Below are 15,189 nucleotides of genomic sequence, written 5' to 3' on the forward strand. Positions count from 1 at the left end.
GCGAAGTAGGAGTAGGCGGACGAAATCTGGACCCAAAAGAGCATACGGGGAAAGGACGGGAACGGATCGAGGTCATCAAACACCACGGCCAACCGAATCTTCCTTGTGTCGAGTCCACCTTTAAGGTCTCCCTTGGCACCAAGGGCCTGCTCCTGACTCTAGTAGCTACACTGCTCTTGCTGTCCTTCCTTCTCCTTCTCTTCTTTATTCTTTTCTTTTTTCTTTTTTTCTTTTTCGATGAAGTGAAATCGTCATGGTGAAATAATCAATATTTTACCACAAATATTTTAATTTGAATCTAACTAATTTGTCCGACACTAATCACTATAAAACTGTATAAAAGAAAGATAAATATACAGTTTATCATTAGGAGCCAATCAAAAAGTTTTATTGTTAACAAGTTTTCATTTCTTCTTCTTCTTCTTCTTCTTCTTCTTCTTCTTCTTCTTCTTCTTCTTCTTCTTCTTCTTCTTCTTCTTCTTCTTCTTCTTCTTCTTCTTCTTCTTCTTCTTCTTATTTTTCTTCTTCTTCTTCTTCATCTTCTTCGCGTTCTTCGCGTTCTTCGCGTTCTTCTTCTTCTTCTTCTTCTTCTTCTTCTTCTTCTTCTTCTTCTTCTTCTTCTTCTTCTTCTTCTTCTTCTTCTTCTTCTTCTTCTTCTTCTTCTTCTTCTTCGCGTTTTTCTTCTTCTTCTTCTTCTTCTTCTTCTTCTTCTTCTTCTTCTTCTTCTTCTTCTTCTTTTTCTTCTTCTTCTTCTTCTTCTTCTTCTTCTTCTTCGCGTTCTTCTTCTTCTTCTTCTTCTTCTTCTTCTCCTTCTTCTTCTTCTTCGAGTTCTTCTTCTTCTTCTTCTTCTTCTTCTTCTTCTTCTTCTTCTTCTTCTTCTTCTTCTTCGCGTTCTTCTTCTTCTTTCACTTTCCCCAACTCTTTTTATTTCTCTTTTTCCCTCTCCCCAATTCCTAATTTTCCTTTTCCAGTGTATTCCTTTACATTTTCTCTTTTTTCTGTGTTCTTTCCTGATCATACTACTTATTTCCTCCTTTTCATTCCCTCTTTATCTCCCAGTTCTTCCTTATCGTAGTTATCTTACTGATCCTTCTATTTCTACTCTTTTTTTTTTTCGTTCTACTTCTGCCTATTCACTTTTTCGTTCTCCTCCACCTCTTACTTCTCCTCATTATCCTCCTCTTTCTTATCTATTTACAATTTTTTCTGTCTTTTCCTCATTCTCTCTGAATGGCTCTCAATCTTTTCTTTATCTCTCCACTTTTTTCTTAAGTATCCTTTTCCTCTTTATCTCAATCCGTATCCTTGCATTATGCCCCATTTACTCTCCTGTTTTATCTATATTATTATTTTTTTCCTTCTAATCTTGACTCTTCTTATCTTATTTCCTTTCTATTCCATTTCCACCTGTCTTCTTCTTGTCCTTCTTCACTTCATTCTTTTTTACTATCTTCCTACACCTTGCTTTCTTTTTCGTCTTTCATCTATTTCTCCCTTTCTTTTCTCCATTTTCTTTTACTTCACCTTTTCCTATTTCTCATTCTTCATATTAATCTTATGAAAAAAAATCTTAATTTGATCCTTTTTTTGAGGGGGGGGTCATTTTACTTCTCCTTTTCTCCTTCTAATTTTTTCTTATTCGCATTCGCATTATTTTTTATTATTATTTCTCCTACTCATCCTTTTTCTCTTTACTCTTCTCTTTCTTTTGTTTCTTCTAAATATTTCACTTCTTTCCTTGCTTTTCAACCGGATCATCATTCCATTCTTTCTCTTCCTCCTCTTCCACTTTCTTCGTCTTCCAATTCTCTCTGTTCTTCCCCTTCATTTTCTTTTCCTGTTCGTGGTTCCCCTCATTCTCCTTACCCTCATTTCTTTCCTTATCTCTTTTTCTTTTTATAATTTGACTTCTTCTATTTGACTTCTCTCTCATTTTTCTATTCGTTTTCAACTTATTTTTCTTCTCTTCTTCTATTATATATATTCTTATATCTAAACATTGTTTTTTCTTCTTTTGTCAGTTACTTTCCTTCCTTATATTACTTCTTCTTTCCCTCCACTTCTCCTCTTTACTCTTCTCTCCTCTCCTTTTCTTTCTCCTTCAAATTTTGTAGATTTTCCTTATCTTTTCAATTTTATTTACATTTTTGGTTTTCTTCCAAATCTTATCCATTTTATCCGCTTTTCTTCTTTCTCCTACTTCTCCTCCTCATCCTTCCACACTTCATTTTTATCATCTCCCGTCTCACATTTCTACACATTTTTTTCCTCTTTCTCCACTTTCTAATACTTCCTGTTATCTCCTTGTGCATCCATTACTTTTCCTTTCTCTTTTTCTCCTTCTTCTCTTTTTTATTCGCTCCCTTTGCTTTATCTTTACCTTTCTGCTTTTTCATTCGTTTCTTTATCTTTTTTCATGACAGTTATCTTTTGCGTTTACAACTATTTCTTTTTCTTTATTACTTTCATATTCCTCATTCGTTCTTAGCTTTTTTTTTCTTCTTCTTCTCCTTCTTCTTATTCTTCATTCCTTCATCCTTATGTTTTTTTTCCTTTTCTTTTCCTTCTTACTCTTCTCCTCCTTTTGTTTACTTATCATTCATTCTTTCCTAATCCTTCCACCTCTTTTATTACCTAACTGTTCTTTCTTCACCTATTCTTTCCCTTACTTCTCCTCTTTTTACTCCTTTCTTCTCATTTCTCCTATTTCTCATTTTCCATTTTCTCCTTCTCCTTCTCATACTTCCAGGTATCTTCTTGTACGTCTCTTACTCCTCCTCCTTCCTTCCTTTCTCCTCCTCTTCATTCTCCTTCTTCTCCTCGCCCTTTTCCTTTTCTTCTTCTTTAATCTTCTTGCGTCGTTTCTTTTGCCTTCTCATGCTTCTCATCTTTCTTCCTTCTTGTACATCTTTTACTCCTCCTCCTTCTTTCCTTTCTCCTTTTCTTCATTCTCCTTCTTCTCCTCGCCCTTTTCCTTTTCCTCTTCTTTAATCTTCTTGCGTCGTTTCTTTCGCCTTCTCATGCTTCTCATCTTTCTTCCTTCAACCTTTATTTTTTTCTCCTCCTCATATTTCTTATCTTTCCCCTCTCCCTCCTCGAGCACGTAAAAATTTGAAGAAAAAGAGGAGGAATGAAAGAAGTAGATAAGAAAAAAGAAAAGGTCATGGCATGAGTTTTTATCAAGAGAAATGGGGGGATGAAGAAAGAAGAAAAAATATGTAGGGGAACCTTGGGAAGTCAGGAAAATGTAAAATCATAGAGGAGAAGAGAAACAGAACGAAAATTGAGAGAAAACGATCACAAAAAACAACAACTGACGAGATAAATGAAAAGTTTGGGAAGCAGTAAGCGAAGATAAGAAAGTAATTATGATAATTCGAAGGCAAGAAGATGAGACAAAAAACTGAGAAAGGGGAGATAGGAAGTAATAGAAGGAAAGAAAAGAAAACTGGGGACAATTTCAAGCGTGAGAAATTACATTAACGAAGACTGACTTTACCGGTCTTTGAAATTTCTTTATTCGATTTTTTTCTTTTTCATTTAAGATGAAGATATGAACCAGATCGTCCTTTGCTGAACTGCTCGTCAATTGTGTTTTGGCCTCTGTCTGGTCAAGTCAGGTAAGTTCAGGTCAGGTGAAAGTGACTAGTCACCCAATTATTAACCATTTTATAATGCTTCATAACTTATGCTGGTTAGTGTCTCTACTTACGACGGAGGTCAAAGTGACGGCAGTTCAAACCCTGCCACCAGCGAGCTGTACCAAGGGCATGTTTCATTGAAATCCACGCTCTAAAGTCCTCTGTAAGGAGCACCGTTCTAGCCGCCTAACAGAAGGGGATTCGCGACGTTAAACGGAATAAAACTCCAAAAGATATTTCATGTAACTAAGTTAAATTCCTCCCGCGGCGAAATGGATAAATCTATCTCGTACCTATTTCGCTGAACCCTTCTGCTGTATTTTACGGCCCTCGCTTTTTTTCGGCTTCCAGCAATCGACGTAATGTAGGTCAGGGACGGCTCGTCACCAGTGAAAGGAACTAGATTTTTTTTATTTATGTTTTGGGTTGCCTCTACTTCTTCATTTAACCCCTTCTCCAGGGATACAAACTTTATGAATTTTGTTCTAGTTAAAGACTAGCTGTTTTTTTTAATTTAGAGGTCGAACTGCGACTTCTAGAAGTTCTTGGTTCATGAAGAGGTTGACTAGAGGATATGAGAGGGACGCCCACACCATTCATGACTGGGGGAAGTTGGTCGTGAACCTGTCGAAAGTTGTTTGGGATAGTAAGGATGCCTGCATGGGAGCTTGCTCGGAGAGACCGTGGAGACTGACGCTGGTGTCTGAGTAAAGCAACGTTCTCCCTGGTGTAGAGCCCCAATTGATGACATAAAGCACTTCGTTTTCTCAGCTGCATTACCTCCCCTTAGCCTGAGCATAATTCATACACAACGTCAACCTGTTGAAGGACCTAATGAGTTCTCATATGTAATCAACAAACGAGAGCTCAGGCAGGCCAGTTTGTTTAGTTTACAAAAGGCAATTAGGCACATAAAAGATGGTGGTGAGGAGCGCACAACAGGAGGAGCGTAGCTGTGGCAGAAGCTGTCACTTTGCCTCTATACACTTGGGTTGTTGGTGCAGGTGACAGTCAATGCTCTGAACCGAAGAGAAGTATGGAATTCAAACCTACAACTAAGGGAATGCGAGGCCAGTACGCTGTGGATAATACCACCAGCGCATATATAAGGCGTAAATATTTTCTATTTTTTAATAGAAAAAATATCAGCTCTCAAATACACTGTCAAAGCAAACGTGACGATAAATGGAATGGTGCGTGGGTTTTATCCCTGGCAAGCTGATTGTCAGCTACGTGATCCATCTCTGTCGTTTCCAGTACGACACATACATTACATTACCATCTCTGACTCAGACACCTCATTCATTCTTTTTGGAATATCTTAGTGATGATTTTGTGAACGGATTCAACATTAGGTTGACCCAGTAACGTAGAGAAGGCACCCATCACGAATACATACCACGCTTTCATATGCCTTGAACATCATATAACAAACTCCAGGGTTCTGTAGCCTATCAGGTATAAAGAATTTAATTATATGTTTATTCATGTGATACTATAGACCCTTTGAATATGCAGAACACAGACCATAATCTAGATAGTGGATTGATACTGCTCTAAAAAAAAAGTATAATTCTATCAAATGTGTAATATCTGGAAAAAAAAAGTAAATATCCTATGACATAATTCACCACGAATAAAAACCAATAGTCAGATATAAAAATCGGCCAATAAAAAAATCAAGTGTTGGACATTTCATAACGTGATAAGATTTAATAATACGTTTCAATGAATTTGAAATTCCAGAACGTAAGTTTTGAATATTGGCCAAAACTTTACTTCATATGATAATTAGCCCAAGAAGAATGCCCAGGAGACATTGTCCCAACGTTGGAAATTAGACATTTCGAGAAAAGTGAAAAAAAAAAAAAATAGCCGAAGCTGCAGTTAACGTAAAGGTTGCCATGGTAATTTACAAGGAATAAAAGAAACGAAGAAGAAAAATATTGTGATGAAAGCTTAGTAAGGAATGAGCCAGAATTGTTTTTTTATGGTCGTGGGAAGAGTTGAAATTTCGCGAGACGTATTTTCTTCGGGACCCGTAATGCATAAATGCGTGGTGAAGGTGAAGAAGAAGAACAAGTTGAGAGGAAGAGGACAGAATAAAAAAAGAAGAAGCGAAAGTGAGGAGGGAAGAAGGAAAAGGAGAAGGAGAACAAATACTCGTTCTTTGAGAACGAGAAGAAGAAAAAGTGAAGAAAGAAGAGCAGGAGAACAAGAAGAAAGAACAAGGAAAAGAAGAAGGAGAAAAAAGAGAGTAAAAATTGAGACGAAAATCAGAAGAAGAAGAAGAAGAAGGAGGAGGATAAATAACAAAAGAAATGTTTTGTCTTAGAGAACTAGAGAAGAAAAAGGAAGAAATGCAAGAAGAAAAGGAAGAACAAATGTAAAGGCGAGGAAAAGGGGACCAAGGATAAGATAAAAGAGAAATAAGAAAAAGAGCTAGAATAGGAGAATAGGGACAAGAAGGAGGTAGAAGAAGAGGAAGAGGAAGAGGAAGAGGAAGAGGAAGAGGAAGAGAAGAGGAAGAGGAAGAGGAAGAGGAAGAGGAAGAGGAAGCGGAAGAGGAAGAGGAAGAGGAAGAGGAAGAAGAGGAAAAGAAAAAAGAAGAGGAAGAGGAAGAAGAAGAGGAAGAGGAAGAAGAGAAAAAGGAAGAAGAAGAGGAAGAGGGAAAAGAGGAAGAGGAAGAGGAAGAGGAAGAGGAAGAGGGAGAGGAAGAGGAAGAGGAGGAAGAAGAAGAAGAAGAAGAGGAAGAAGAAGAGGAAGAGGAAAGGGAAGAGGAAGAGACAGAGGAAGAGAAGAGGGAGAGGAAAAAACAAAAACAAAGAGGAAGGGAAGGAGTAACTGAAAAGAACAGAGGAAGAGGAGGAGGAAGAGGAAGTAAAAGAGGAATAATAAAAAGTAAAATAAATGAGAAAAGAAAGAGGAAGAGAAGTAAGAAAAAGATAAAGATGACGAGGTAGAGGGACAGTAATAGAAAGTGAATGAGGAAGAGGTAGAGAAAATAAAATAAGAGAAAATGGAAGAGGAAGAAGAAAAGGAGAAATCGGGTGAAAGGGAGAAGTAGATTGGAAAGGTATTTGTCGCAAGGGAAGAGGGCGATGACGATAGCGAAATAGAAGAGGAGAAAAGAGATTCGGTGGTGTTGAATTCCAAAGTATCTGAAGACGAGGAGGAAGATAGGGTGAAATAATGTCAGGGAAAATACGTAAGAAGGTCAGGCGAGAAAAATAAGAAAATGTAGAGACGGAAGAACAGAAGTAACAGATGCGAGAGAGGAAGGGCAGAATGAGATGAATAGCACGAGGTACGAAGAGGAGGAGGAGGAGGATAAGGAAGAGGAGTGGGAGGAGGAGGAGGAGGATAAGGAAGAGGAGTGGGAGGAGGAGTAGGAATGGAAAGAGGAGAGAAAGGGAAGAATAGGAGGGCAAAAATAAAGTGAAGAGGGAGGCAAGTTTGAGAAAAAGGAAAGTACAATGGTTAAGGAGTGAATGATGGTGAAAGAGATGGAAGAGGAGGCGTAGAGGATATAGAAATAGACAAGGAAATGAATAATGAATTAAAAGAAAAGTAATAGTAATTGTGTGTGTGTGTGTGTGTGTGTATGTGAGAGTTGAAAGGAATGAAAAATAAATTAAAGAGATGAGATCAAAGGTAAGAATTGGGGTCGGAGAACTAGATGGAGAACTATTAAGAGGAGCAATAAGAGAAGCTGGAGCAACAGAATATTGGTAAGAATAAGAAGTAAATGACAAAGCCAAAGACAGGAGGAAGAGATGGAGGAGGAGAAGAAGAAGAAGGAGGGATAAGGAGAGAAGGAAAACGATGAGAATGAGAGAAGGTTATAGATAAGGAGAAACACTGATTAGAGGTTTCATATGAAAAAAAAATCTTACTAAAATCTAAGAGAGAGAGAGAGAGGGACCAATTTTCAAGATTGTTATTATATATGATATTATATTATATTATATTATATTATATTATATTATATTATATTATATTATATTATATTATATTATATTATATTATATTATATTATATATATTATATTATATATATTATATTATATTACAATATATTATATTATGTTGTATATATATTATATTATATTATATTTATATTATATTATATTATATTATATTATATTATAATATATTATATTATACTATATTATTTTGTATTATATTATATTATATATTATATTACATTAGATTATATTACATTGTGTTATATTACATTACATTATATCATATATATATATATATATGTATATATATATATATAAATATATATATATATATATATATATATACATAAATATATGGAAATAAACTCACATACTGTGATACGAACCCTCGCCTAAGCGGGTTGCTTTTCATAAGATGAAGACCATGCTATCACACCAACACGACACTACAAAACAAACAACATAGTTGTAGGCTTGTGGTGGCGTGATGCTACGGCCTTCGTCTTATAAAAAGCAAGCCGCTCAGGCGAGTATTCGAATACTAGTATAACAGCTTATTTTGAAATGTCATAATGGTCCAAAAACAATATATGTGTATATATATATATATATATATATATATATATTATATAGATATACAGTATATATATATGTATATATATATATATATATGTGTATGTTTCTTAAGACAGATTGAACATTTTTAGAAGCTCCGCCATGGGGTTCGTATCCCATGGCGGAGCTCCTAAAAATGTTCAATCTGTCTTAAGAAACGTCTTGGCCTCGTGATTTTCGACGCACGGGTCAGGGTTCGTATTCCATGGCGGAGCTTCTAAATATATATATATATATATATTATATATGTATATATATTATATATATATATATATACATATATATATATATATATATATATACATATATATATGCATATATATACATATATATATGTATATATACATATATATATGTATATATACATATATAATATATTTATATACATATATATATATACATTTATATATATATATATACATATATATATGTATATATATATCTATATATCTATATATATACAATATATATATATATATATATATACATGTACATATATATATATATATATATACAAGCACCCGGACCTGGCTTCGCCAGGTGTGCTTGGCCTACGGCGTAGCTCGCTTCGCTTCGCTTGGCAATATTTCGTAAAGATTCTCTTAGCAACATTTCGTAAAGATTCTCTTGGTAATATTTTGTAAAGATTCTCTTGTTAACATTTGGTAAAGATTCTCTTGGCAATATTTCGTAAATATTTTCTCATTAATATTTCGTAAAGATTCTTTTGTCAGAATTCCGTAAAGATTCTCTTTTTCTTGTTAGCACCACTTTCTTTTTCCATGTTAATATTATTAACGTATTAGAGAAATATTTTTTTATGTTTTATGTTATGTTATTCTCTTGGCAATATTTCGTAAAGATTCTCTTAGCAATATTTCGTAAAGATTCTCTTGGTAATATTTCGTAAATATTTTCTCATTAATATTTCGTAAAGATTCTTTTGTCAGAATTCCGTAATTCCGTTTTTATGTATAAAGATTCTCTTGGCAATATTTCGTAAAGATTCTCTTAGCGTTATTTCGTAAAGATTCTCTTGGTAATATTTCGTAAAGATTCTCTGAGTCTGAGTGAGATGTCTCCGGGAGTTAGTGTTTCCGGTGATGACTTATTTCCGGAGTAGGAGGTTGGAAGGTTTAGAGAGAAATATTTTTTTATGTATACACCCATGTTGTTGTGTATAGTAATCGTATAAATCGTTTTCTTCCAGACCGTCCTCGCGCCAGATCACTGTTAAAACACTCACCCCGGTCCATGACCCCCTGTTACCTTTTGTTCGGGTCACGCACTTTCGTTCAGAAATCTTAGTTTTGACTATTTCCATTTTTATCTAATTAATAGATTCTCTTGGCAATATTTCGTAAAGATTCTCTTAGCAATATTTTGTAAAGATTTTCTTGGTAATATTTCGTAAAGATTCTCTTGTTAACATTTGGTAAATATTCTCTTGGCAATATTTCGTAAAGATTCTTTTGTCAGAATTCCGTAATTCCGTTTTTATGTATATAAATTCTCTTGGCAATATTTCGTAAAGATTCTCTTAGCAATATTTCGTAAAGATTCTCTTGGTAATATTTCGTAAAGATTCTCTTGTTAACATTTGGGAAAGATTCTCTTGGCAATATTTCGTAAATATTTTCTCATTAATATTTCGTAAAGATTCTTTTATCAGAATTCCGTAATTCCGTTTTTATGTATATAGATTCTCTTGGCAATATTTCGCCAGGTGTGCTTAGCCTATGGCGTAGCTCGCTTCGCTCGCTCTTCATTAGAGTACATATAATTTTTGCTATTTCGTAACATATTACAAAGGAGTCTTCAAAATCTCCCGAAGGAGTCTCTAGTCTCCAGAAGTAGTCGTCAAAGTCTCCCGACGTCAAATTCTCCCGTCGTGTGTCTCTCTCTCTCTTTCTCTCTTTCTTTCTCGTTAGGTCAATCATAAAGGCAATACATTTTTTTAATCGTTTATGTTATGTCACATAGGACCCGCGGAAATTCCACGGTTATTCAACTTTTAAGTATTACGAAGGAGTCTTCAAAAGCACCCGGCCCGGCTACGCCGGGGGCCTTGGCCTGCGGCGCTGCGCCTTAGGCGCGGGCGCTGCGCGCCCTGGGCTACGCCCCTTTTTTGGAAAATAAAATATCAAAATATCAAAATCGAGTTCTTCGAGTTCTTCGAGTTCTTCTTCGAGTTCTTCTTCGAGTTCTTCTTCGAGTTCTTCTTCGAGTTCTTCTTCGAGTTCTTCTTCGAGTTCTTCTTCGAGTTCTTCGAGTTCTTCTTCGAGTTCTTCGAGTTCTTCTTCGAGTTCTTCTTCTTCGAGTTCTCCTTCTTCTTCGAGTTCTTCTTCGAGTTCTTCTTCGAGTTCTTCTCTTTCGAGTTCTTCGAGTTCTTCTTTTTCGAGTTCTTCGAGTTCTTCTTTTTCGAGTTCTTCGAGTTCTTCTTTTTCGAGTTCTTCGAGTTCTTCGAGTTCTTCTTCGAGTTTTTCGATTTCTTCTTCGAGTTCTACTTCTTCTTCTTCTTCGAGTTCTTCGAGTTCTTCTTCTTCCTCTTCTTCGAGTTCTTCGAGTTCTTCTTCTTCGAGTTCTTCTTCTTCGAGTTCTTCTTCTTCTTCTTCTTCTTCTTCTTCTTCTTCGAGTTCTTCCTCTTCTTCTTCTTCGATTTCTTCGAGTTCTTCTTCTTCTTCGAGTTCTTCTTCTTCACCGTAGTTGGCGGTGTTACCGATTTACCACCAAACGCGAAGGGTCAGTTTATTTTTTACTTATATAGATATTTCGCAAAGATTCTCTTGTTAACATTTGGTAAAGATTCTCTTGGCAATATTTCGTAAATATTTTCTCATTAATATTTCGTAAAGATTCTTTTGTCAGAATTCCGTAATTCCGTTTTTATGTATATAGATTCTCTTGGCAATATTTCGTAAAGATTCTCCTAGCAATATTTCGTAAAGATTCTCTTGGTAATATTTCGTAAAGATTCTCTTGTTAACATTTGGGAAAGATTCTCTTGGCAATATTTCGTAAATATTCTCATTAATATTCCGTAAAGATTCTTTTGTCAGAATTCCGTAATTCCGTTTTATGACTCATTTCCGGAGTAGGAGGTTCGAAGGTTTAGAGAGAAATATTTTCTTATGTATACACCCATGTTGTTGTGTATAGTAACCGTATAAATCGTTTTCTTCCAGATCGTCCCCGCGCCAGATCACTGTTAAAACACTCACCCCGGTCCATGACCCCCTGTTACCTTTTGTTCGGGTCACGCACTTTCGTTCAAAAATTTTAGTTTTGACCATTTTCATTTTTATATATATAATAATAATGTATATAGATTCTCTTGACATTATTTCGTAAAGATTCTCTTAGCGTTATTTCGTAAAGATTCTTTTGGTAATATTTCGTAAAGATTCTCTTGTTAACATTTGGGAAAGATTCTCTTGGCAATATTTCGTAAATATTTTCGGAGTAGGAGGTTGGAAGGTTTAATCTTCTTCACATCAGTAACCCACTTCCAGAAATGCCGATTTCTTCGTACCTTCTCCGCTGGTGCTTCACACTTGGCCTGCGGCGCTGCGCGCCTTGGGCTACGCCCCTTTTTTTGGAAAATAAAGTTCTTCTTCGCGTTCTTCTTCGAGTTCTTCTTCGAGTTCTTCGAGTTCTTCTTCGAGTTCTTCGAGTTCTTTTTCGAGTTCTTCGAGTTCTTCTTCGAGTTCTTCGAATTCTTCTTCGAGTTCTTCTTCGAGTTCTTTGAATTCTTCTTCGAGTTCTTCTTCGAGTTCTTCTTCGAGTTCTTCGAGTTCTTCTTCGAGTTCTTCGAGTTCTTCTTCTTCGAGTTCTCCTTCTTCTTCGAGTTCTTCTTCTTCGAGTTCTTCTTCGAGTTCTTCTCTTTCGAGTTCTTCGAGTTCTTCTTTTTCGAGTTCTTCGAGTTCTTCTTTTTCGAGTTCTTCGAGTTCTTCTTTTTCGAGTTCTTCGAGTTCTTCGAGTTCTTCTTCTTCGAGTTTTTCGATTTCTTCTTCGAGTTCTACTTCTTCTTCTTCTTCGAGTTCTTCGAGTTCTTCTTCCTCTTCTTCGAGTTCTTCGAGTTCTTCTTCTTCGAGTTCTTCTTCTTCTTCTTCTTCTTCTTCTTCTTCTTCGAGTTCTTCCTCTTCTTCTTCTTCGATTTCTTCGAGTTCTTCTTCTTCTTCGAGTTCTTCTTCTTCACCGTAGTTGGCGGTGTAACCGATTTACCACCAAACGCGAAGGTGTGACCGAATTACCACCGGACGGCGTAAGCAACCATTAAATTTTTTTATATTAGATACACCCATGTTGTTGTGTGCTTAGGTGTGCTTAGCCTATGGCGTAGCTCGCCCTTATTTTCGTGAAGTTCTGTTAGGAGCTCAGAAAGCAACGCGACATGACGTCACACGTTAAGCTTTGAATAAATGGAAATTCCACGGGATTTACGAAAGAGTCTTTAAAATCTCCCGAAGGAGTCTTCAGTCTCCAAAAGGAGTCGTCAAAGTCTACTGACGTTATCGTCAAATTCTCCCCTCGTCTCTCTGTTTCTCTTTCTCGTTAGGTCAATCATAAAGGCAGTAAAATTTCGGATGGTGGTCATAAAAACGCCAGGAAATTTTCAAAACTGAAAAACTTTATTCTTTTATGTATATAGATTCTCTTGGCAATATTTCGTAAAGATTCTCTTAGCAATATTTCGTAAAGATTCTCTTGGTAATATTTCGTAAAGATTCTTTTGTTAACATTTGGTAAAGATTCTCTTGGCAATATTTCATAAATATTTTCTCATTAATATTTCGTAAAGATTCTTTTGTCAGAATTCCGTAAAGATTCTCTTTTTCTTGTTAGCACCACTTTCTTTTTCCATGGTAATATTAGTGTTTCCGGTGATGACTCATTTCCGGGTTGGGCCTTGCGTAGGAGGTGGGAAGGTTTAGAGAGAAATATTTTTTTATGTTAGTGGAGTGGAGATTCTCTTGGCAATATTTCGTAAAGATTCTCTTAGCAACATTTGGTAAAGATTCTCTTGGCAATATTTCGTAAATATTTTCTCATTAATATTTCGTAAAGATTTTTTTGTCAGAATTCCGTAATTCCGTTTTTATGTATATAGATTCTCTTGGCAATATTTCGTAAAGATTCTCTTAGCGTTATTTCGTAAAGATTCTCTTGGTAATATTTCGTAAAGATTCTCTGAGTCTGAGTCAGATGTGTACCCGGGAGTTAGTGTTTCCGGTGATGAATCATTTCCGGAGTAGGAGGTTGGAAGGTTTAGAGAGAAATATTTTTTATGTATATTGATATATACCCATGGTGTGCTTGGCCTACGGCGTAGCTCGCTTCGCTTCACTTGGCAATATTTCGTAAAGATTCTCTTAGCAATATTTCGTAAAGATTCTCTTGGTAATATTTTGTAAAGATTCTCTTGTTAACATTTAATAAAGATTCTCTTGGCAATATTTCGTAAATATTTTCTCATTAATATTTCGTAAAGATTCTTTTGTCAAAATTCCGTAAAGATTCTCTTTTTCTTGTTAGCACCACTTTCTTTTTCCATGGTAATATTATTTACGTATTAGAGAAATATCTTTTTATGTTAGTGGAGTGGAGATTCTCTTGGCAATATTTCGTAAAGATTCTCTTAGCAATATTTCGTAAAGATTCTCTTGGTAATATTTCGTAAAGATTCTCTTGTTAACATTTGGTAAAGATTCTCTTGGCAATATTTCGCAAATATTTTCTCATTAATATTTCGTAAAGATTCTTTTGTCAGAATTCCGTAATTCCGTTTTTATGTATATAGATTCTCTTGGCAATATTTCGTAAAGATTCTCTTAGCGTTATTTCGTAAAGATTCTTTTGGTAATATTTCGTAAAGATTCTCTTGTTAACATTTGGGAAAGATTCTCTTGGCAATATTTCGTAAATATTTTCGGAGTAGGAGGTTGGAAGGTTTAATCTTCTTCACATCAGTAACCCACTTCCAGAAATGCCGATTTCTTCGTACCTTCTCCGCTGGTGCTTCACACTTGGCCTGCGGCGCTGCGCCTTAGGCGCGGGCGCTGCGCGCCTTGGGCTACGCCCCTTTTTTGGAAAATAAAGTTCTTCTTCGCGTTCTTCTTCGAGTTCTTCTTCGAGTTCTTCGAGTTCTTCTTCGAGTTCTTCGAGTTCTTTTTCGAGTTCTTCGAGTTCTTCTTCGAGTTCTTCGAATTCTTCTTCGAGTTCTTCTTCGAGTTCTTTGAATTCTTCTTCGAGTTCTTCTTCGAGTTCTTCTTCGAGTTCTTCTTCGAGTTCTTCGAGTTCTTCTTCGAGTTCTTCGAGTTCTTCTTCTTCTTCGAGTTCTCCTTCTTCTTCGAGTTCTTCTTCTTCGAGTTCTTCTTCGAGTTCTTCTCTTTCGAGTTCTTCGAGTTCTTCTTTTTCGAGTTCTTCGAGTTCTTCTTTTTCGAGTTCTTCGAGTTCTTCTTTTTCGAGTTCTTCGAGTTCTTCGAGTTCTTCTTCGAGTTTTTCGATTTCTTCTTCGAGTTCTACTTCTTCTTCTTCTTCGAGTTCTTCTTCTTCCTCTTCTTCGAGTTCTTCGAGTTCTTCTTCTTCGAGTTCTTCTTCTTCTTCTTCTTCTTCTTCTTCTTCTTCTTCTTCTTCTTCTTCTTCTTCTTCTTCTTCTTCTTCTTCCTCTTCTTCTTCTTCGATTTCTTCGAGTTCTTCTTCTTCTTCGAGTTCTTCTTCTTCACCGTAGTTGGCGGTGTAACCGATTTACCACCAAACGCGAAGGTGTGACCGAATTACCACCGGACGGCGTAAGCAACCATTAAATTTTTTTTATATTAGATACACCCATGTTGTTGTGTGCTTAGGTGTGCTTAGCCTATGGCGTAGCTCGCTTCGCTCGCTCTTCATTAGAGTACATATAATTTTTGCTATTTCGTAACATATTACAAAGGAGTCTTCAAAATCTCCCGAAGGAGTCTCTAG

The 15,189-nt window shown here is 36.0% G+C and overlaps 1 protein-coding gene across 1 annotated transcript in view; it reads right to left on the minus strand.

The window, feature by feature from the left end:
• Nucleotides 1-4,609: 4,609 nt before the first annotated feature.
• The window catches only part of LOC143020188 (uncharacterized), a 44,716-nt gene continuing 34,136 nt past the window's right edge, over nucleotides 4,610-15,189 (minus strand). The window contains exon 6 of the mRNA XM_076176351.1: nucleotides 4,610-4,660. Coding sequence (XP_076032466.1) covers nucleotides 4,610-4,660 — 51 coding nt within the window. The remainder of the gene's footprint in view (nucleotides 4,661-15,189) is intronic.

The sequence above is a fragment of the Oratosquilla oratoria genome, chromosome 39 (genome assembly GCF_046742065.1).
Source record: "Oratosquilla oratoria isolate Oo_2021 chromosome 39, ASM4674206v1, whole genome shotgun sequence".
Taxonomy (NCBI): Eukaryota; Metazoa; Arthropoda; class Malacostraca; order Stomatopoda; family Squillidae; genus Oratosquilla; species Oratosquilla oratoria.